Here is a 23,900-nt window from a genome sequence, read left to right as displayed (position 1 = left end):
CCAACCGCTCCCTGCTCCCTGTCCCCTGACTGCCCCTCGGGACCTCCTGCCCCTTATCCAACCCCCTGCTCTCTGCCCCCTTACCATGCTGGAGCCAGCCATGCTGCCACGCTGCCCAGTAGGAGCGGCTGGCCAGAGCGCTGCCCGACTGGAGGCGTGGCTGCAGGGGAGGGGAGAGAGCGGGGAAGGGGCTGGGGACTAGCCTCCCCAGCCAGGAGCTCAGGGGCTGGGCAGGATGGTCCCGCGGGCCAGATGTGGCCCGCGAGCCATAGTTTGCCCACCTTTGGTCCAGAGGGAGTCGGTGCCTTGGTGTCTTTGAAAATTCCCCTCTCTTATTACAGCAGAGTCCAGAGGACACAGTCAGGAACGAACACCCCACTGTGCTAGGGACTTTACACACACAATGAAAAGACAAGTCCCTGATCCAGGGGGTCTTACCATTTGGAGGAACCTTGGCCAAATCATCTAGGGTGGGATATTCAAATTAGCCTAAGGGAGTTAGGTGCAAGTCCATTGACATGTACTGAGAGTTGCGTATCTAAGGGTACGTCTACATGGCTGCTGGGAGCAGACTTCCCAGAGTGGGTGGTAGACGGACACGCGCTAGCTCAGCTCGAGCTAGTGTGCTAAAAATAGCAGTGTAGCTGCGGTGACACAGCTGGTGGCTGGGACTAGCCACCCAAGTGCAAACCCAAGGGGTCAGGCAGGTTTGTACATGGGTGGCTAGCCCAAGCTGCTACCCATATTATTGCAGCCACAGTGCTATGTTTAGTGTGCTAACTCGAGCAAAGCGAACCGACATACCTTTAGGTTCCTCAGAAAATTCCAGCCTCAGACTCTGCTGCTCAATTCGCCATCGGTCATAACTGGGATAAGACGCTTTCCTTGTCCCCACTCTTTGTTTGTTGTGTCTCTTTGGGGTATGGACTGTCTGTACAGCGCCTAGCACAATGGGGACCTGATCTCAGCTGGGGGCTGTGGTTGTCATCCTAATTCACATGGGGAACAATCAGAAGATTTACCCGTGCTGAGCAAGTTTTACAAACAGCAGAAGGTAAAAATAAATAAGAAAAGAAAATAAAGCTCCAGGGAAAAATCTATCTGAGCTGACAAGCAGCCCTTTGGATGTGAATGCAAGCTCCAGCACCGCTCATTACAGGGAAAACCAGACACAGACAGCACTGTTTGCCCAATAGATGAAGAGAATGACAGGGCGGCTCAAGGGAGATGAAAGGAGCAGACGGGAAACTTTCGCTGCAGCCTATGGATGGTTGCAGGGGAGCGGGGTGTCAGGGAACAGCTCTACAGCTACCAGCTCATAAGCAAAACTAGCATTAAACAAAACCCTCTGTAGGCAGGGCAGCACCTGGGCAGGCTGCTGTCTTAGACCAAAAGGGATTGGCACTGGGGCCACTGTTCAGCAGCCCAAACCAGGCCTGATCACAGTGAGGCATCTCCAAACACCAGGAGCAGCCGTGTGTGACACTGTACAGCGATCAGGGAGATGCTTGGGCTGGGCTATTTGAGTGAGTGAAGGAGGGAGAGGGGGAGCCAGGCAGGGCTAGGGAGTGCTGGAACAAACGAATAGCTTACCAGGTGCCCAGGCCCATGGAGGAACCCTGTCTCCTAATACCAGCCCAAAGGGGCAGCCAATGAAACAGAAAGGCAGCACATTCACAGCTGATACAAGGGAATACTGTTAACACAGTGCCTTACTAATCTACGGAACTCGCTGCCACAAAACAGAACTCAGGCGAAGAGCTTAGCAGGATGTGAAATTGCATTATACATGTACATGGATAATGAGAATGCCGCACCCCCCGCCCCACCCCAGTTACCTTAGCTAGGGAAAAGGAGGTTATAGACTCTGCTGCTTTGCAGCATGAGCTACCTGATGGGGGGACAGGAAGAAACATTCCCTATTCCGTAATTGTGCATTGCAGGGTTTTACCTCTTCCTCTGACGCAGCTGGTGCTGGCCACTGTCGTGGACAGGAGATAGGATTAGAAGGGTCTTGGCTCTGATCCAGTCTGGCAGCTCCTATGTTCCTCTGAGCCTGGGCCACGGGACAGTCCTGGCTTCACATCTTGCTGGGGAAGGGTGCGGTGGAAGCTTCTGAGATGCCATTCGTCTGCATCAGAAAGCAATGCTCCATGGGCAGCATCCCCAGAAACCCTAAAACAGCCTTTCTCTCAAAGGCTCCCCCCCACCTGCCACTCGTGCCTGATGGAATGATGAGACAGTGAGGGGGACAATGTCAGATCTCACAGCTCCCCTTGTCGCAGAGTCCGCCTGCCCTCCCTCCCTAGCCAGGCGCTCCCCCCACCCCCTTCGGCACTGCCCCAGCCTTCACTCTCCAAACACAAGAGGAGGCTTGACATACCCAACTACCCTGTCTGTACTTCCAAAGAGCACCAGACTTTGCCTCCAATCTCAGTGATCTCACTTTGGAGAGGATCCTGGAGCCAGACGACAGAGGCCTTGCAAGCTGGGGATTGTTTTAAAGGGAGGGAGATGCTGACAGAGAGTGTGTTTGGGGCAGATCCCATCTGGAGTGTCATATGCTGTCAACATCTGGCAGCTGCAACAGGGACATCTGGGGCCAGCTTTGTAGAGGACCGGCTCTAGGCACCAGCAACGCAACCAGGTGCGTGGGGCTGCACTTTCCCAGGGGCGGCATTCCGGCCATCCTTTTTTTCCCCCTGGCCCCGCTCAGTCAACCAATGAGCCCCTGCGTGGGGCGGGGCAGCGGGCTCAGTGTGGGGATCCCGGCCTGGGGGCGGTCCCTTCCCTGACCCCCCACCTCCAGGGGAGCGGGGCAATGTGGCTCCTCTTCCCACCTGCCCCGCCGCACGTGTCACAAGCGGCGGAGGAGCCGGAGCTGAGTAGAGGGGAGCCCGGGATCGGGACAGGACCCGCGGCTGGTAAGGGACCAGCTGCCCCGGGCAGCTCGGCACTGGGTGGGCGCCCCTGGTCCACCCCCCTCCTCGCAGCTGACCTGCCCCCCAGCCACTCTGTTGGTTCCTGTCCCCTCTGCGGGGGTGAGGATGGGTCTGAGATCAGGCTGGGGGCCCACAGGTGGGATGTACAGCCCCAAACACCTCACTCCAAACACTGCGATAGCGTTACACAGTCTCTTAACGTTACCAGGATCAGTGGCTTCTGGTGAGCGCAGTTTCTCAAAACTGAAATTACGAAAAAATTATTTGAGGTCCACCATGTCTCAGAATCGTTTGTCAGGACTGGCATGAATTTCAATTGAAAGGACCATCGCAAAAAATGTAGATTTCACTGAATTATTAAAAGACCACATAAGTATGAAACCCAGAAAAATTCAGTTCATATAAATTCTTTTAATGTATGAGAAACTGGGTGCACGGGAAGACACTAACGTTTTTCATTACAGTGTACAGTTGAACCCAAATTGTTTGTAATTGTGATTTTGTTAAAATTAAATGAGTACACCAGTAGGGAATTGTTTTATTTCACTAACTACAAATTCTCTGTTTTCATTTTTGTAAAATTTTAAACAGGCAAAAAAATGGCAAAGTGCAAACTTGTGTAAAAGCCAAAAAATGGGGCGGGGGGGCAATTTTTTTTTTGCTTGGGGCGGCAAAAAACCTAGAGCCAGCCCTGGCTTTGTAGCTGTCCTTTGCTCTGGCTGTGCCATAAGCAGGGTCTCAGTGAATAGCAACAGCACAGAGAGCCAAGTGCAGAACCAACTCTGCCAGCCTCAGGACCCCCGGCCGAGGCCATGCGGGGTGGGCTGGAGGAGGCGGGGCTGGGGTGGCCCTGCCAATTCTCTTGCCACCACAAAGTAACTCCCATGGGAGCCATCGCAGCAAGGGGCTCTGGAGAGGAGGGTGCTCAGGGATGGCCAGCCCTGTGCCAAGGTCCAACCCGCCCCTAGCGTTGCCAACCCTCCAGGATTGTCCTGGAGCCTCCAGCAATTAAAGATTAACATTAAATTAAAGATTATGTCCCTGTGATGAAACCAGAATGGGCAACCCCGCGCCCCCGACCCTCCCGGAGTCAGCCCCTGCTCAGCTCCTGAACTGGCTTTGCCTCCCGGAGAGAGAGATTCTGGTCTCAGTCCCCCGGCGGTAAATCCGGAGTGACTCCGCTGAAGTGAACGGGGTTCACACAGGGTGGGGGGAGCCACCAGCCGAATCTGCCCCCCACTCCCCAGGATTGCGCTGGCAGCAGGGCGGAGGGGGGGCTGGATGCCCGTGTGCCCAGCGCAGCGCCAGCCGGCGGGACCCGCCTCGACGGGGCGCGCGGGCGGCCCCGGGCAGGCAGGAGGGAGGGGGCGGAGCGAGAGGCCGGCAAGGGCGGGGCCGGGGAGCGCGGTGCGGGAGCGGGGTGGCGGGGACCAGCCGCGCAGTGCCGGGGACGGTGCCAGGCGCGCAGGCAGCGCGCTGACCGCCCGCGCCCGCCGCTGCTGCCCGGCACGAGGTAAGAGCGCGGGGCGGCCCCAGCCCGGGGTCGGTGCTGGGGGCAGGCGGGGAGGGCCGGGCAGGGCGCCTGGCTCCGGACCCCAGCGGTGCCACTGCGGGACGGGGTTGGCAGGTGCCCCGGGCGTCGCCTTCAGCCCGCGGCTCCGGGCTCCCGCCGCGCCCGGGGCTTCCCGTCGCTGCCCCCAGCCTTGCTCCGCGCCTCCCCAGCCTCCGGGCTGCGCGCTCGGAAAGGCTCCGGAGTTTAGCCCGCGGCTGGCCAGGCTTTGCCGGGGGCCGGCTGCGCTCCCCCGGGGGTCCGATCGGCTGTCGAGGGTTGGAGGAGGGGGGCAGAGTAGACAGATCCCCTCGCCCACTCCTCCCCTGAAGTGAGGCGTTACAGCTGGCTTGTGCCAGCCCTACCTAGCCCAGAGGTTGCCCCTGCTGCCCCCTGCTATTTGGTCCTCCTGGGGCCACCCCCAGTGATGGGTTACCCGCAGCACAACACCCCTTTGCCACCCCCCATGAGATCTGACAACGCCAGCAGCTTTGATGGCCCACGGACCCAGGGGCTCGACTCTTGCCAGCCAGCTCCGCTTCCAAGGGTCAGGCAGAGGGAGGCAGAGGGAGGCTGGGTGGAACAGACCAAGACCCTTGCAAGCTCTTTAATGGGCGGTGAAGAGACAGAAGGCCCACAGGATGCCACTGAGCGGGGATGACGAGCCACGTGATTGTCCATGGTGCCCTCTGGGCAGGGCCGACTCCAGGTTTTTTGCTGCCCCAAGCAAAAAAAAATTTGGCACCCCCCCTTTTTTTGGCTTTTACACATGTTTGCACTTTGCAATGTTTGTTTTGTTTTGTTTTGTTTTTTGACTGTTTAGAATTTTTTTAAAAAAATGAAAACAGAGAATTTGTAGTTAGTGAAATAAAACAATTCCCTACTGGTGTACTCATTTAATTTTAACAAAATCACAATTACAAACAATTTGGGTTCAACTGTACACTGTAATGAAAAACGTTAGTGTCTTCCCGTGCGCCCAGTTTCTCATACATTCAAAGAATTTATATGAACTGAATTTTTCTGGGTTTCATACTTGTGTAGTCTTTTAATAATTCAGTGAAATCTACATTTTTTGTGATGGTCCTTTCAACTGAAATTCATGCCAGTCCTGACAAACGATTCTGAGACATGGTGGACCTCAAATAATTTTTTCGTAATTTCAGTTTTGAGAAACTGCGCTCACCAGAAGCCACTGATCCTGGTAATGTTAAAAGACTGTGTAATGCTATCGCAGTGTTTGGAGTGAGGTTTTGGGGCTGTACATCCCGCCTGTGGGCCCCCAGCCCAATCTCAGACCCGGCCTCACCCCCGCAGAGGGGACAGTAACTGACAGAGTGGCTGGGGGGTGGGTCAGCTGCGGGGAGGGGGGTGCACCAGGGGCGCCCGCCCAGCGCCAAGCCGCCCGGGGCAGCGGGTCCCTTACCGGCCGCGGGTCCTGCCCAAATCCCGGGCTCCCCTCCACTCGGCTCCGGCTCCTCCACCGCTTGTGACATGTGCGGCAGAGGCAGGCGGGGGGGGGGAGGAGCCGTATCGCCCCGCTCCCCCACTAGCAGGGGGCCAGGGCAGGGACCTGGTTGACTGAGCGGGGCCAGGGAAAAAAAAGGATGGCCGGAATGCCGCCCCTGGAAATGTGCAGCCCTAGGCACATGGTTGCTTTGCTGGTGTCTAGAGCTGGTCCTGCCTCTGGAGGTGTTCGCAGGAGGCTGGAGACAGATATCTGGTCAGGCAGGGGGTGGGTGGGACTGGGGGAATCTTGGCTAGCTGGGGAAGGACTCTGCTCTTGGTACACTTTAGGACAGGGTGGGCAAACTTTTTGGCCCAAGGGCCACATCTGGGCATGGAAATTGTATGGCAGGCCATGAATGCTCATGAAATTGGGGTTGAGGTGTGGGCGGGGGTGCAGGCTCTGGGGTGGGTCCAGAAATTAGGAGTTCAGGGTGCAAGAGGGGGCTTTGGGCTGGGACAGGGAGTTGGGGTGCAGGGGTGGTGATGAGGGCTCCGGCTGGGGGTGTGGGCTCTGAAGTGGGGCTGGGGGTGCAGGAGGGTGCTCTGGGCTGGGACCAAGGGGTTAGGAGGGTGGGAGGGGGATCAGGGCTAGGGCAGGGGGTTGGGGCCCCCCTCAGGCTCCTATGTGGAGGTGCAGCTAGGCAGCTCTGCGTGCTGCCCTCTATGCAGGGGCCACCGCTGCAGTTCCCACTGGCTGTGGTTCCCAGGCAATGGGAGCTGCGGGGGCAATGCTTGGGGCGGGGGCAGTGTGCGGAGTCCCCTGGCTGCCCCTATGCGTTGGAGCCGGAGGAGTACATGTCGCTGCTTCCGGGAGCAGTGCAGAGCCACAACATGCACAGAGTGGGGCAAGCCCCCGACCCTGCTCCCTGGCTAGATTGCTGGAGCAGGGCAAGCCCCCAACCCCGCTCGCCAACAGGAGCTCAAGGGCCAGATTAAAATGTCTGAAGGGCTGGATAGTTTGCCCACCCCTGCTTTAGGACAAAGGCTCAGTGGCCTGGGGTACATGGGCCCTTTAGGACTGGGAAGGCAGAAGACCTCATTCCAGGGACTTGGAATGAACAAAGACCCAGGAAATGGGGTAATTAGCAGTTGGATGGTGGCCAGGGACCACGTCCTCTGTTCTGCTGCTGGACCATTTCCTGGGCCTTTGTTCATTCCAGTTCCCTGGAATGGGGTCTTCTGCCCCCTCTACTCTTAAAGGGCCAGTGTACACCATTACACTGGGTTATGTGGGGACATGGCTGTACAGTATCTTTAGGAGTCTGGGCTAGGGTGCGATTGCCATTAAAAATAGCACCCTGATGCTGCGAAAGCAGGAGAAAGAGCCCTGGTTCTGTCAGGGGCTCGGAAGGAGGAGTCAGGGTACTTACTATCCTTTGAAAGCAGAAGGCTCTGCAAAGATGGAAGAGGAGGGCAAGCCAGGAGTTTATTTGCTGCTGGGTCACAAGAGGAGCGTTTCAGGGGAGGTGGGTGTTTGACCTTCGCTCTCCCCCATAATAGAACCACCAGTCCCACTTGGCACTCAGGCACCACCTTTCAGCCACCCATCACAGCACTGCACAAAGGTGGGCAAGTGCCATTATCCCCACTGTACAAAGGGGGAAACTGAGGCAAGGGGGAACGGAAGTGACTTCTCCCAAAAAAGTCAGTGGCAAAGTCAGAGCTAGAACCCAGGAGTCCTGACACCCTACCCAGTGTTGAGGCCATTAGCCCACAGCGGCTCACTCCTCTCCTTTTTCAACTCTCCCTTCCTCTCCCCCTCTGTCCCCTTCCTCTGTATGCCTCCCTGTCCTCTGCCCCTGCTGGTTCTGAGGCTCCTGTCCTGGTGCTGATCCTGCCCCACTCTCACTGATCCACCTGATCCTGCTGGAGCCCAGAGATTCATGCTGGGAGGAAGGGCACCTACTGCTGCAGAGAGCAGGGCTGTGCAGCCTCTGCCCCCAGCTCCCTGCTCTAGGAAATGGCCTGGGTTGGTTCACCCCTGCACTTTACTCCCCGCGTTAGGCGCCCCTTAGCTGGTGTGGGAATATCAGAGACCTCCCCACCCTGTTGCTCTCTTCCTCTGCTGGTCCCTCACTATGGCAGTCAGGACTCCTGGGCTCTGTTCCTAACTGCCATTCACTCAGTGGGCAGCCTGGGGCATGTCACGTCATCCCTTGATTACCACACTTGTCAAATGGGGACAGTGGGGCCTCCTGGAGGCTCGGGTACCATGGTAGGGTGCTTGGGACAGTATCCCCCATGGGTCTGCCTGTGGCTCCGGATCCCCCTTTTCTCTGTTCATTTCTCTCCCGTCCCTCCCACTTCTCCATTCAGGCGTAGCTGAGCTTGCTGTCAGAACCAAGCACAGGCACCGCTACACCCAACCTATTAAAGCCGTTAATCAGACGTGGGCGGTGGGAAATACTTGGAAACCGCTTCACCCAAATCCCCTGGGAGCAGCATGTGGAAGGATGGGCCGGTGACTGGGGTGCTAGAGGGAGACCTGAGCTTAATCCTCTGCTCTGCCACAGACTCCATGTGGGACCTTGGGTGAGTCACTTAGTCTCTTTGGTGGGACAGATCAGTATTGCCCCAAATGAGGTGCTAACTAGTAACTGGATCACTGGACTAGGGAGGGAGGAAGCGTACCTGGATATTGAAAAGGATTTAAGGGGTTGGGGGATGTAGCCATGTCCATTGCCATGGGACACACACATGAAATGTCTGGGCACATGCTGATACAGGTGATTCTGGAGTTCTGGCTGAGAGCTGTAAACTGGGCTCTGATTTTGCTAATAACCCTGCTCAGAAGAGTGTATACAGGGCCAGGTGCGGCTCTCAGTCACTGCAATGTAAGCACACAGTAATGCTATGGTCTCTTGATTTACATAGGTGTAAGGCCGATCAGAATCTGACCCATTTAGAGGAAGATGAAATAACTGGGGGCCGGCTGCATCCTCTCCCTCACCTTGTTGCACCATGGAGTTACCGTTTTATGGAGAAACTCCATTGGGGACAAGTGTGAAACCAGTATGAGACCCCCGTGTGAGATAAGAATGTTACACCAGAGAGTGACAGGGCCACACCCCTTCACCTCTCCACCCTCAGGACAATAGCTATTACTGGTGCCCAGCCCTTCCTGGGTGTTCAGGCTCTGTGACCATATCCCTCAGTTGAAATCTCTGTAAATTCATGCTGGTCGGTGGCTGCTAGGGCTGCACATGCGATGGAAGCACCCACAGCTAGAACAAGCTCCGACTCTGCCAGTTTAATTGGCTTTGTTCATGCAGGGAGATCACACTGAGCACAAATAAGGGGGCCTAGTTTTTAGCACTGGCCATCCTGTCTTTGCAAGTCTCTCTCTCCAGCTGATCTCGCCTTCCCCAGTCTCAAATTCATTCATTTCAGCCTTTGTAAAAACCCAAAGAGCCTGAACTTGGACTTTGTGTGGGAGCCCATTTCATAGGGGCTCAGGGTGAAAAGCTCCATGTTCAAATCATCAGCTCTGGAGCCCTCATTGGGAAATTTCTTCCCACTCATTCCTAGCATGAACACACTCGAGCCGGCTGAAGTTTTTGGGACTTAAAACTCCCCCCCCCCCAAAGAAAAAAGAGCCAGTTCAGGTTGACTGAAACACTTCACAGATTTCTGTCAAATTTGCTGAATTGTTGGGCCAAAAAAAAAATAAATAAATCCCCATAGTGTCTAAACATTTTGATTTTTCAATTCATAACAATTTTGTTTTGAATTTTACTTTGATTTTGAGTTTTTTTTTAAAGTTAAAAAACCTCAAAAACTGCATGAAACTGTGTGTGTGTGTTGGTTTGAATAGTGTTTTGTTTGACCCACAACGAATTGTCTCTCAATGTTTTTGGTAAAAAGAAAAGGAGTACTTGTGGCACCTTAGAGACTAATCAATTTATTTGAGCATGAGCTTTCATGAGCTACAGCTCTTTCTTTTTGCAAAGACAGACTAACACGGCTGTTACTCTGAAACCTGTCAATGTTTTTGGTGCGGCCAGTGAATTGAAGAAACTCAGTTATTTGCATGAACCGACGTTGCAAAGGAACATCTGCACGTGCGCATGAGTGTAGCCCAACTGCCCTCCTGCACAGGCCCGGACTTTTGTTTTTGCTGGTGGGTGCTCTTCTCTGCCCCCTCCCTTCCCCACCCATGCGAGAGGTGGGTGGGATCTCAGGGGGAAGAGGCCGAGCGGGGGCTGGGCTTTGGGACAGAGCGTGGACAGGGCCCTGGGGGTGTGAAAGAGGCTGAGTAGGGCGCAGAGCACCCACAGAGTCAGCACATATGCCCTTGTGCAGGGCCGGATTAACCTTTTGTGGGCCCGGCGCCAAACATATTTGTGGGCCCCCATGGGGGCAAGGGAGCATGGAGTGGGGAGGTTGGTTCCCAGAGCAAGGGGCCAGCCAGGGGCAATGGGGCACAGCATGGTGGGGCCGGCCCCACTCCACCCAGCCCAGTGCCAGGGTACTGTATACAAACCAGCAGTTGCCAGATGCACACTGGCCTGCCCAGCCCTGTGCTGCCAGTGTGCCCCCTCCCCTCGGGGGTGGGCCCATGCTGTGCCACACAGCCCCTGACTGCCTATGCCCAGCGTCCCCCGGAACTGCCATGCCCAGCAGCCCCCCACACAGACCCTCCACCACAAATGCACAGTGGCCTTCACACCACCACCCCTGCCCAGCACCCCCACACACATCCACACCACTACTGCCCAATGCACTTCCCCACAGCCCACCACCACAACTACACAGCACCCCACTCAGACCCCCCACTGCCCAGCATCCCAACACACAGACCTCCCTCAATGCCCCCCAAGACACTCCCCACTGGCCACAGCCCCCAACACCTCCAGAGACCCACTCCCTCACACCCAGCCCCCTGGCCACACTCAGCGGCCCTGCTGGAAGGTGACGGCATCTGCCAGGCTGAGCTGGCAGCGCGGCTGGGGCCGGTCCAGTGCCAGGGCGGGGAATCACTCCGGCCTCCCGGGAGTGGCGTGATTAGCCAGGGCAGGGTCTACCCCTGCCCTGGCCGGACTCCCTCAGGACCCACTTGCCTGGAGATATGGCGACCATACGTCCCAGTTTTGCTGGGACAGAGCTTAAAAAGGGAACTGTCCCGGCCATCCTGACTGTTTTGACAAAAACAGGCATTTATCCTGTTTGCTCTTGCCAACTGATTAGTTGGCAAGAGCAAATGAACAAATGCCCAGTTTACCAAAAAAGTCCAGTGCGACCCCCTAGCGGGGTGTGGAGGAATGTGTGCGTGCGGGGGGTGGCGACACAAGATGTCAGGCAGCAGGGTTTGGGGGGTCAGCCCCAGCCAGAATGGAGCTTGGGGGGGTTAGGGGCCAGCCCCAGCCCCTGGCAGCGGTGTGGGGAGGTTGTCAGCCCCAGCTCCTGGCAGCGGTGCAGGGAGCTGGGGTGAAGGAGGGGTCAGCCCCTGTCCTGGCAGCAGCATGGGGAGCTCGGGGGGTCAACCCCTGGCTGCGGCATGGGGAGCTGTGGAGGAGGGGTCAGCCCCAGTGGCAGATTTAGAGTTAGTGGGGCCCTGCGCTGAGCTTCATTTTTGGGGCCCCTCCTTGGGACCCAGCCAAGAAAAAGAACATTCTCTCTTATCTCCCCCTGGCCCCCGTTTTTCATTCTCCCCCCCCATAAGTAATAGCAAGTAAATGAAGCCAAAGTGAGGTAACTTATTTTTCCACAGACCACTTGAAAATCGCTGGGGGTCTTGGCGGACCACGTAAAGACCTTTCCAAAGGTTGTTTGTACTGTTAGCTAACAAATGTAAAGTGCTTGGGATAAAAGCCCTCTAGAAAAAACATTGGGGTGCAGGGTCTGGCCAGGACTTACAGTGCGGAGTGGTGCTCAGGGCTGGGGGTGCAGGGTCTTGGAGGGAGTGAGGGTGCAGGAGTGGGCTGGGGGTTTGGGTGTGGGGTCTGGCCAGGACTTAGGGTGCGGGGGGGGCTCAGGGCTGGGGGTGGAGGGTCTGGGAGGGAGTCAGGGTCCAGGAGCGGGCTGAGGGTTGGGGTGTAGGGTCTGCCCAGGAGCTAGAGTGAGGGAGGGGGCTCAGAGTTGGGGCAGGAGGTTGGGGTGTGGAGCGCTTCCCTGGGGCAGCTCCTGTTTGGTGCGAGGGGTGCGTGGGAATGGGAGGGGTGCAGGAGCTACCGTTTGGTGCTCAGGGTGTGGGGGGGCTGGATATGTGTGGGGGGTGCAGGAGCCAGGGCTGTGGTAGTGGGGGTGTGTGAGGGGGTGCAGGACTCAGGGCAGGGCGCTGGGCTTGTAGGGGTGCTCCCAGCCTCCTGCCCTGAGTGGCTCATGGAAGGGGTCTGGAGAGGGTATGTGTAGGTGGAGTGTGGGGGCCCCGCCCCCACCTCTTCTCCGCCTCCTCCCCCAAGCGTGCTGCGACCCCATTCCTCCCCTTCCTCCAGGTGCGTTCCTCCCCTTCCTCCAGGAGCACCGGCAAACAGCTGTTCAGCGCAGGCTCGGGGCAGGAACAAGGCAGGCTCGGGGAAAGAGGCGGGGGGAGCTTGGCTGCCGGTGGGGGCAGGCAGAGCCTGCCCTGCAGCAGGATCCCCAGGAGTCGGCAGGACCAAGCTTCTGCCCCCGCAGGAGAGAGTGGGGGCGGAGAAGAGCTGGCGGGGCCTTGGACTGCAGCCCAAGCAGAGCAGGCTAGGCCGGGGCCCCTTTGGAACCTGGTCCCGGCGCCATGACACCATTGTAAACCTGGTACTGCCCTTGTGGGTCACTATAAGGGATCGAATCCAGGACCTCAAGTGCTAAAACCATGAGCCTTTAGCATGTGAGCTAAAGGAGTAGCTCCTCTAGTGAATACATATCCTAGACTTTTATCCTTTGTGCACCAGCCACTAGCGAAGGACTCATCACTCACTGAAGAACAGGTTAGAGGTGCATGCCAAAACAAACAAACATGGGACACTCTCACATTCATGTCTAGGCCTTTCTGTCTCAGAGAGATTTGTACCAGTGTAGCTACTTCACTTATGCATTCCTGCAAACCCACAGTGTAAATGTGCTGTGCCGCTGTGAAAAGGGGCTCACTAGTTTCAAACAGCTTCATCGGTGTGGCTACACCTGTACAATTATCCACACTATAGACTGGGGTGGCCAAACTCACTGGCCTTCCGAGCCGCATACGATAATCTTCAGAAGTTTGAGGGCCGGAGCACACCTCCTCCACTCCTGCTGAAGACCTGAACCCCAGCAGGTGCGCCCTGCAGGGCTGAAGCCCCAAGATCTTCCTCCCCCCTGGACAGACGCCCCTACCCCACCATCCCATTGTGAGACAGAGGTTCCGATCTCTCCCCCTCCCGCCCAGTCTGGTACACGGAGAACGCGGGGGGCGGAGGAGGCTTGCAAGCCATATTTTAATGGTAAAATAGCTGCATGTGGCTTGCGAGCCACAGTTAGGCCACCCCTGGTATAGACAAAGCCACATCTGCCTTTCCTTCAACACGCACAGCCCATGAGAGTGGCAGATACAGCCCTATGCTTTTCTGTATTGATGCTGTTCCCTAGGTGGGGGCAGCAACACTTCAGATAGTCATAGCACCTTCCCCAGGAAGAAACCTTGAGAGCCCATCAATTCCCTGGGCGAGGGAGAGAAAACAATGGAGAGATCTTGACTCTCTGCAGAAGTTGACAGATGGGGCACCATACCTATTGGGAATGAGATAAAGGTGGGAGACATGCTGTTGCTGCAAACAAGTTTACTGGTACGAAGGTTTGCAGAAAGGAGATAAAGGGAGCTTGTGGGTTTGAAATAAGGATTACTATCTGCAAAGCGTATCCTTGCAGGCTTCCCACCGCTCCAGTGAGGCTACAAGTGGCTACATTTTCTTTGCAGAAAGCATCCCACTTTAATACGTATAGGAGATCAGCTTGTGAGATTTCAAGCTTCTGGATTTAAATGCTAGCCCTGATTCAGCTTCAAACGCCAAACCTTAATCCAGAAGCACATGTGCATGTTTCCAAGTACTATCTACACAGCACAGACACACTCCATTCTCATCATCACTCATCAGGTCTGGGGTTTATTTTAATCTCAAATAATTTCCCAGCCATTATGGCTGTGCAGAAACCCTTCCAAAGGAGCCTGGTGCAGTGCTGTGCAGCCAGACAACCTCTGAGGTGTGAGCTGCCCTCTTTAGTACAACCATTAACTCTGAAACCTAATGATCACTTTAATAGCAATATTGACTGTTGACTACTTCACTGCTGGTCCCTTTAGCAGAAACATCTCCCTACTCTGGGATAGGGTAGAGGGCCACCATTTCACCCCACTCCCACACATACCCCTCAGATCTCTTCGGGGAATCAATCCCCAAGCCCTCACCCCTTCCAGTGAGATGGTCCAATTCCCATACACAATGTTACGCTTTCAGGCTGAGCGACCTGTTTTAGAAGCAGGGAAACCATACAAAACACAAACAAGAAGAGCAAAGTTGCCGTGTGTGGGAGAGTGAGTGCCCACACCTCTATAACTCACTGCATCAGCTCAGAGCTGCCCCTATGGACAGGCCAACTCCTTTACATTCACTGTCGGAGAGAGGCATTTATAGCCCTGTGTTTTGTGGCACTACAGTTAATCTAGCAGAGCAGGGGCGGTGGAGAAGGAAAACCACACTGTGTATTTATATAGTGTAATAAAACTCCCTGGCTTTGTGAGTGTGTTGATTTACCATGAGAGTCTCATTGCTGTCTGGGAGGCAGAACTGCTGCAGAGGCCAGTTTGCGTAGATCCCAGCTCCTCCATCCCAGAACAGGGGAGCCGTTCTTTATTTGTGCTGGGGGCAGGCAGGGCTCCCCAAGGAGATAGTCTCTCCAGGAGTGTGCCCGGGTGTGTGCTGCAGCTTGATTCTGGATTCAGAGGCATGGGGGGAGGAATTGAGAGCAGAGGCTTGGAGACACTGGCTTTGTTAAGACGGAGCCCAGTCTCATGCCGTGTATTCTCTGAGCCAATAGTAACCAGCAGATTCTGCTGAAGAGCACTTGGCCATAGAGTTGTTAATGGGGTCTCATCCTCCTACTCCAGTCACACAGAGTCAAGGGCTCTGGCTACTGTCTTCCTCATTAAGATCTCTTCCCTTTACCTCTCTCTGCACCCTCCAGGTGTTCTCCCCTGAAGGCAGGATGACAGAGCACGAGGACTTTGCCAGCCTGGCTGGGTACTGGAATGCCTCAGACAGCTCTCAGTTCAGCCCTGCCAGCGTCATCATCCCAGTCATCTTCTCCCTCATCTTCCTCCTGGGGACGGTGGGCAACAGCTTGGTGCTGGCAGTGCTGCTTCGCAATGGACAGATGGGCCACAACACCACCAACCTCTTCATCCTCAACCTCAGCCTGGCCGACTTCTTCTTCATCATCTTCTGCGTCCCCTTCCAGGCCACCATCTACTCACTGGAGGGCTGGGTCTTCGGCTCCTTCATGTGCAAGGCCGTCCACTTCTTCATCTACCTCACCATGTATGCCAGCAGCTTCACGCTGGCTGCCGTCTCAGTGGACAGGTAAGCAAGGCTGAAACCTGCCATGGGGCTGCTGGACCCTACCAGATGCCCTGTGCCTGGCCTCGGGAGTTTGGAGGCTCAGAGAATGGGGAAAAGGGGGCTCATCACCACCAGGTCAAACCCAGCTTGCACCAGAAATGACTTAATGCTGTCCCCTCTGTGGCCTGTGCCAAAAAAAAACGCACCAAATGTTGGGAATCGTCAAGAAAGGAATAGATAATAAGACAGAAAATATCATATTGTCTCTATATAAATCCATGGTAAGCCCACACCTTACTGCATGCAGATGTGGTTGCCCCATCTCAAAAAAAGATATATTGGAATTGGAAAAGGTTCAGAAAAGGGCAACAAAAATGGTTAGGGGTATGGAACGGCTTCCGTATGAGGAGAGATTAATAAGACTGGGACTTTTCAGCTTGGAAAAAAGTTGACTAAGGGGGATATGATAGAGGGCTATAAAATCATGAGTGGTATAGAGAAAGTAAATAAGGAAGTGTTATTTACTCCTTCTCATAATACAAAACAAAGGGGCCACGAAATAAAATTAATAGGTAGCAGGTTTAAAACAAACACAAGAAAGTATTTTTTCACGCAACGCACTGTCAACCTCTGGAACTCCTTCCCAGAGGGTGTTGTGAAGGCCAATACTATAACTGGGTTCAAAAGAGAGCTAGACAGATTCGTGGAGGATAGGTCCATCAATGGCTATTAGCCAGGATGGGCAGGAATGGTGTCCCTAGCCTCCATTTGCCAGAAGCTGGGATTGGGTGACAGGGCATGGATCACTTGATTATAACCTGTCTGTTCATTCTCTTTGGGGCACCTGCCATTGGCCACTGTCAGAGGACAGGGCACTGGCTTGATGGACCTTTGGTCTGACCCAGTATGGCCGTTCTTATGTTCTAAAAGGGTTGGAGGAATGTAGTACAGTGCCTGTTAGGTGTCCCCTTCACAACCCACGTTCTTACAGGCCAAGGAAGTGGAGCCACTATGCTCTCCACCCTAGACGTGGCCCTGCCAGGGCAGCTGGGTCGGGAAGCCTGTGGTGCCACTGCCTGTGTTTTTCTAGAGGAAGGATGGTCTAATGGTTAGGACACTAGCCTGGAACATGGAGGGCTGGATTCAATTCCCTGCTGTGCCACAGACTCCATTGGTAACCTTGGGCATATCACTTAGCAGCTCCGTTCCTCAGTTTCCCCATCTGTGCAATGGGATAGCAGCAGTGCCCTCCTTCACGGAATAAATACATTAAAGCTTATGAGGTGCTCAGCTGACATTATTAGGGGCTAGATAAAGTGTCTAAGATAAATAGATTCTAGCTCTGTGGGTTAACAGAGGACTTGCCTTTCCACTGCTGTCAGACCATCACTGAAACACATTGATGAATGATCAGTTTAGAAGCCCCAAGATCTGTGCCAATAATACATTGCACACCTGGTGCATTCAAACTGCGGGCTAAGCTCAGTTCCTGGTGTAATCAGTGATGACTCAGTTGTCTCCAGTGCAGTTGTGCCTGCTTATGACAGGGCCTAATCTGGCCCTCGCTCTGTCTAATAAGGGACCCAGTGTCATATCACAAAAATATTAGGCCAGATCCTCAGCTGGAGTAAGTCAGCCAAGCTCCCCTGACATTAGCAGAGTGATGCTGATTTACACTAGCTAGGGATCTGGCCCATTCTGCCTTAAATGAAATTCAGTGTGTACGTTCAATGCAGAATTCTGAAAGCATGGTTTGGTTCAAGCTACGTATTGGGCCTGATTCTGATTTCATGTGGACATACAGCAACATAGCTCCAGTGCCTGCAGCTGAGCTATTCCTCATGTACACCTGTGTAGCAGATCAGAATGCGGTCAATTGGTTTGAGACAGGACATCTGCCCAGTTTTGGCTGCACTGCCCCAACTTCCCCCACTGTTTTGCACGTAGGGGTGAAATACATGTTCTTCCTATGTATCATGCTTTGGCTTGGTTGGATCACCTCATTTTTCCTGTTTGTGACATTCACTGCAGGTGGGGAGTAAGGATGGCAAATTACCCCTGTGATTAAGAGACCCCCACACTGATATCAGGGACTGAAGATTGCAGGACTCTTGACACCGTTCTGACAATACATCGATTGGTGCTATATAAATATTTACAGATCGATCGATCGGGTCCATGCCTCAGTTTCCCTATCTGTAAATTGGAAATAATGATAGTGAACTTCTTTGTAAAGCACTCTGAGATCTACTGATCTCTATAAAAGCTATATTCTATATACAGGTAATTAATGACTATTGCTATCTTACCTTACATATCACCTCTTTCTGAACCATCCCAAACTACTTCCCAAGCTATATAGGAAGCACTATACTAATCAACTGGAATTCTTTGAGGGGGTCAATCAACATGTGGACAAGGGTGATTCAGTGGATATAGTGTACTTGGACTTTCAGAAAGCCTTTAACAAGGACCAAAGGCTCTTAAACAAAGTAGGCAGTCATTGGATAAGATGGAAAGTCCTCTCATGGATCAGTAACTGGTTAAAAGATAGGAAACAAAGGGTCAGTGAAGAGAGGTAAATAGTGGGGTCTCCCAAGGATCTGTATTTGCACCTATGCTGTTCAACATAATGGGAAAAACGGGTGAACGGTGAGGTGAACAAGTTTGCAGATGATACAAAATTACTCAAGATAATTAAGTCCAAAGCTGACTGCAAAGAGTTACAAAGGGATCTCACAAAACTGGATGACTGGGCAACTAAATGGCAGGTGAAATTCAAAGCAATGCACATTGGAAAACATAATCCCAACGATACATACAAAATGATGTGGAAATAGCTAATTTAGACCCTTCTAAAAAGGAGTCATTGTGGATAGTTCTCTGAAAACATTCACTCAATGTGCAGTGGCAGTCAAAAAAGCTAATGGAATGTTAGGAACTTTAGGAAAGGGACAGAGAAGACAGAAAATATCATAATATAAATATATATAATATAAATCCATGGTATGCCCACACCTTGAATACTCTATGCAGTTCTGGTTACCCCATCTCAAAAGAGATTTATTAGAACTGGAAAAAGTACAAAGAAGGGCAATAAAATGATGAGGGGGATGGAACAGTTTCCATCAGAGATGAGATTAAAAAGACGGACTGTTCATCTTAGAAAAGAGACGACCAAATGGAGATATGTAGGAGAACTAGGGGTCACCCAATTATATTAATAGGTTTACAACAAACAGAAGGAAGCACTTCTTCACACAACACACAGTCAAGCTGTGGAACTCGTTGCCAGGGGAGGTTGTGAAGGCCACAAGTATAATTGGGTTAAAAAAGAATTAGGTAAATTCCTGGAGGAGAGGTCCATCAATGGCTGTTAGCAAAGGTGGTCGGAGACATTACCCCATGCTCTGGATGTCCCTAAATCTCTGACTGCTTAGGGGACTGGATGACAGGGGATGGATCACTTGATAACTGCCCTGTTCAGTTCATTCCCTCACAAGCATCTGGCATTGGCCACTGTCAGAAGACAGGATACTGGGCTAGATGGATCATTGGTCTGACCCAGTATGGCCGTTTTTATGTTCACTTCACTCATCACTGAAATACCACCTCTTCTATAGGAATGCCCGCAGCAGTTATTGGAATTACTGTAGTGCCAGGAACCTAGTTAGGGACCAGGATCCCATTGTGCTAGGTGCTGTCTGGGGGTAAGAAGAGAAGAATAGCATCCCCAACTGAAACAGCAAGGGGCATTAAGATAGCCCAGAACTGGACCAGGACCTCAGGGACACAGCCCCAGCACTCCTGAAAAAGAAGCTGAGAGAACTTTGATAATCAAACGTAGCCAGGTGCTTAGTTTTATATCTGATAGTGACTGATAAATCACTCGGACCACTTCCCACAGCACTTACTGTAAGCCATCTTTGGAGGTCTCCCACCCAAGTACTGGCTCAAAGCTGACCCCAGGTAGCTTGTGAGATCAGACTGAAGCCTAACATGAGGGGATATGGCTGATGGTACTTTACTGCAGATGGAAAGTAGGAGTTCAAGGAGTTGCAGTGGGAGACGGCATCTCTCTAGCTAGCTCAGATCCAGGGACAGTCTCTGAAAACCCCTACAGCTCCCCAGCATGCGCCCTGGCACAGCGTTCTGCTCACCTGGTTTCAGCTTATTCTCCACCTCTCCTGCTACATACTGTTGCTGCTGAAGAACGTGGTTGTGTTCCACCCACTTCAGCACAGGATGAAGCCATCCTTGTACCTCGTCTGGGAAGTGCTTTTGTAGCTTTCCAGATGGACGGTACAGCAGAGACACGCTATGCTACTGCTCGGGATGACCTTTTGTGCTGGCTGAGTTATTGTTTTGGGCTGTCGGCTGCGCTCTGTTGCCAGGGATGAACTCCTAAGGCACAGCGCGTGGCAATGAGCATCAGTCCCTACTTGATGAGGACAGGCTTAGACTGGAGCACTGAAGGGCTTGTGCCTGCATTGACAGCTACTCCCCCTTCCCTGCAGTCTCCTGTCCACAAGTCAGCTAGGATCCCAGCTGTCTCCCTTCCTAGCTGTCATCCGCACCAGGGACCCCACAGGGACTGTCACACCAAACATGTTTCAGCTCTCCTGGGGTGCTGCAGACAGATGCTCCCACTTGGCCGCTCTCCCTACTGATACGTGTGAGGGAGCTGGGCTCAGCGCTTCTCCTGCACGCCGCTCTGCTCTTTCAGCCTCCCGGTGCCTGCTGGAGAGCCAGGAGCAGCACTTTGCATTGTGTGGTTTAACCTGGAGGTGCACTGGTGCTGCGCCAGGGGAGGACAGGCAGGCAGCAAACTGTTGCTAGGACATTTATCAGCCCCAGAAACCAGCCCAACACTGAGAGGAAGAGTCATCATTTTTGGGACCTCCAGCTCCCCATCTCTGGGCCAGCACAGTCAAGGCCCCAGTGAGCAGATCTACCTACCTCTGGGCCAGATCCAAACCCCATGGAGATCAATGGAACGACCCTCATTGACCTCTTGGGGCTGTCAATTGTGACCCATATCCCTATACCCATCCCATCCCTGGAGTGTCCAACAACTTAAGGATCCCAAAGGCCTCAAACCAAGGCTCAGGGCTGGGCCTGAGTTTGATCAGATCCCAGCCTCAGTCTCAGCCAGGCAGAGGCACAAGCTCTTCCTTTCAGCGGGGGAGGGACCCTGTGTCAGCATGGGCTGCCATTTGAGGGGTTTGGCCCTGTCCTCCCCTGCTCCAGCTGGGTGTGGGAGAGCCATGGAGGGAACGTGCTCCATCCCTGGGGAGAGAGAGCATCGTGTGTTACTCCTGAGTGGCCTCCCCAACCTCACCTCTCTGGCCAGTGCTCAGGGAACTGGGCCGAGCCTTCTGTCTGGAGGGAGGGGAAGGAACCTGAGTTAGAAAAATACTGCTGTCCAGGAAGAATCCCATGAGGAATCAAAATGCTGCCCTACACAGGGCCGTATTCTGAATGGGTTAAGAGGGTTCGGCAGGGTGAGGACCCTTCCTTAGTGATGTCACACCCATTTGCTGAGGCTGGATGGAGGCAGAAGGGGAGAGAGGGAACCACTGTCACAGGACAGCAGGAATCCCACAGCGACTACGTGTCCAAGGCAGAGTCCTCCACACCCCTAGCTACTGCCCGTTTATTTTCATTTACAGGTACCTGGCCATCCGCTACCCACTGCGCTCCCGGGAACTGCGGACCCCCTGCAACGCAGTTGCCGCCTTGGCTGTGATCTGGGGACTCTCTGTGGTCTTCGCTGGTCCATACCTGAGCTACTACGACCTGATCGAGTGGGAGTCCAGCTACATCTGCATGCCCGGCTGGGAAGAGTGGAAGCGCAAGATCATAGACACCAGCACGTTTGCCTTCGGCTACATGATCCCCGTGCTGATCGTCAGCCTCTCCTACACCAGGACCATCAAGTACTTGTGGACGGCCGTGGACCCCCTGGAGGATATGTCAGAGTCCAGGAAGGCCAAGCGGAAGGTGACCAAGATGATCATCATAGTGACCATCCTCTTCTGTCTGTGCTGGCTGCCCTACCATGTGGTGATCCTGCGCTACCTCTATGGGGACTTCCCCTTCAACCAGGCCACCTATGCCTTCCGGCTGCTCTCCCACTGCATGGCCTACGCCAACTCCTGCCTCAACCCCATTGTCTATGCCCTGGTCTCCAAGCACTTCCGCAAGGGCTTCAAGAAGGTCTTCAGCTGCCTCCTGAGGAAGAAAGCCCGCAACAAGGTCCATGTGGTGCATGCTGCCCACACAGTGCCTGGCTTCGAGGCGGGCTCCACTGAGGTATCCCAGATGAACGAGAACAACGGGCAGCAGGACGGGTGCGAGCTGGATGCAGGATCCCTCTTGGTCCAGTCGGGCTCCTCTAGGCCCCTTCACCTCTCCTAGCAGCGAGGTTCCATCCTCTTGGGCAGCCGTGCTGTGTTGCCAGTGGCAGGGAGAGGCCTCCCCTTCTCGCTGGATGATAGAGAGGACACGAGGGACAGCCCCAGAGAATCCTACTCCTAACCCTGGACTTAAATTTCTCCTGGCATGCCACAGGCCTGTTGTTCTCCCGAGCCCCCAGACAGGGTGCAAGAATGGGCCTGCCCGTGGGAGGGAACAGACCCCAGCTCACACCGGAGCCACAGCCCTGCTAGACTAAAGCTCATTGGACCCAGTTTTTGCGAATGGAGCAGAGACCAGCAGCACCAACCCAGCTCTGATTGTGTCTGGGTTGGCTGTCAGTGCTCCCTGCTCCTTAATACCAGCTAACGCCCATCACTGCCTTGCTCTAGTGTAGTCCTGTCTAGGCAGTCCTGCTTTTTGCCTCATTTATGTGGCTTCTCGGGGTTAAAACATCCCCTCCCATCTCTAGCTCGTGACACAGTGTCTGGAGGCAGATTCCCAACCCTCTGATCCATCTGTCACAGGTGAGGGGCATTGCTCAGAGAGGAGAGCACAGAAACACAGCAGGCAAAGCTGCCTGGGCCTGCTCTGTCCATCTTTCAAACACGCCCTGAGGGAACAGACAGGGTCGGCCCATCCCTCAGCCTCTGCTTGGGGCACTGTTTTGTACCACTCCATTTGCCATGTGCATTTGCAACTGCCCCACTGACTTCATTGTACTAGCCATGTGCTTGTCCCTTTGCTCCCAGGACCTTGGCCATGTACTCATCTTTTGATCCATGATACCAGCCCACCTACTCCCCAACCCGCTCTGTGCTGCCCACCATGTGTGTGGTGTTCACCTTGCAATACCTGACACAAGGTCACCACCTGACCCTGTCCCAGGTCTAGGTGCTGGGAGCATCATCAGAGCACAGCCCTTGTGAGTGAGCTGCTCGTTTCCCCTGCGCTCGCTGTGCGACCTTCATCAGCACTTGTGTTCCGCATAGCAGGGGGGACCATAGCGTGCAGACAGTCCAGAATCTATGCTGGTTTATTGACTATGCCATGGCCAAGCCAGTCACCATAACCAGAGTGTCCTTAAAGCAAGTTGTATTCACGGCATGGGTGCACGGCTGCCTGTGCGCGTCTGCTTCTGGTGCTCACCATTCTAGTGTAAGGGGCTCTCCTTCACACATGGAGCACTGGGGTTTGCGTGAGGGAGACGGGGCTGTACATACTGTAGAGCTGTCTTTCTAACCCCCAGCAAATAAATATGTTTTCCTAATTTGGGAAGCAACAGGGCCTTTGTCAATATTTCTTGTGGGATGGGCCCCAGCTGCAAAATCCAAACCTGGGTTTGGCTCCCAGAAAGTAAAAAGGAAAACAGGAGACGACCTTTTGAGTGCTGGATCAGCCTCTTCCCCTCCACCCCATTCCTCTCCACCCAGCTCCCAGGAGTGCCAGATCCCTGGGCAGGCAGCCCAGGGGGTAGGGAATAGATGGCACTGCTTTGTGAGAACCCTGTGCTTGGCCCATGCCATGTTGTGTGGATCAACCCCTCCCTAGCCCCCACAGCACATGGCAAAGCGCCTTCCTCAGATCAAAGACTTTTCAGTCTCCTGCCAGCCTTCACCTGTGCAAAGTGCAGAGTGCACCAGGCTAGCAGACACCTGCAGGGCCACCTCCTCACCTGGTGTAAATCAGAGCTCTGCTGAGCTACACCAGCTGAGGACCTGGCCCATTGGCTCTGCTATCCACCCAGCCCTTCATCCTCTGGCTACAGCTCACTTGCCTTCCTGACACAAACACAGTTAGCTGACATCCTGGTTGACAGCCAGGGAAAGCTGGCTCTAGATCCCATGAAGGAGTCGATGGGATGGGCAGGATAGAGGAGCCCAGGGTTGAGGTGTTCACGCTGTTCGAGCTCAGGAGGGGGTGCAATCACAAAGCTCAAGGGGGTTGCGGACAGCAGTTGTTGGAGTAGGAGGG

At 54.1% G+C, this 23,900-nt stretch overlaps 1 protein-coding gene and 1 long non-coding RNA gene across 3 annotated transcripts in view; one reads left to right on the top strand and one right to left on the bottom strand.

Annotated features, from left to right (window-relative positions):
- Positions 1-810: 810 nt before the first annotated feature.
- LOC142073342 (uncharacterized) overlaps positions 811-23,900 on the bottom strand; it is an 84,033-nt gene continuing 60,943 nt past the window's right edge. The window contains exons 2-3 of the long non-coding RNA XR_012670165.1: positions 1,952-2,131; positions 811-989 (exon numbers count right to left, since the gene is read on the bottom strand). This is a non-coding gene — a long non-coding RNA (uncharacterized LOC142073342). The remainder of the gene's footprint in view (positions 990-1,951; positions 2,132-23,900) is intronic.
- Positions 4,357-23,170, top strand: LOC125643586 (galanin receptor 2b). Of its 2 annotated transcripts, XM_048866444.2 has the most exons (4): positions 4,375-4,455; positions 8,317-8,532; positions 15,136-15,530; positions 21,182-23,170. In XM_048866444.2, exons 3-4 carry the CDS (start codon positions 15,157-15,159, stop codon positions 21,927-21,929), a joined length of 1,122 nt encoding a protein of 373 aa, XP_048722401.1. In that variant the 5' UTR covers positions 4,375-4,455; positions 8,317-8,532; positions 15,136-15,156; the 3' UTR covers positions 21,930-23,170. The 2 variants fall into 2 exon arrangements, with proteins under 2 accessions (XP_048722402.1, XP_048722401.1); XM_048866445.2 differs by lacking the exon at positions 8,317-8,532 and having other exon boundaries at positions 4,357-4,455.

Source organism: Caretta caretta, chromosome 10 (assembly GCF_965140235.1).
Source record: "Caretta caretta isolate rCarCar2 chromosome 10, rCarCar1.hap1, whole genome shotgun sequence".
Lineage (NCBI taxonomy): Eukaryota > Metazoa > Chordata > Testudines > Cheloniidae > Caretta > Caretta caretta.
This window is presented reverse-complemented; position numbering and strand designations above follow the sequence as displayed.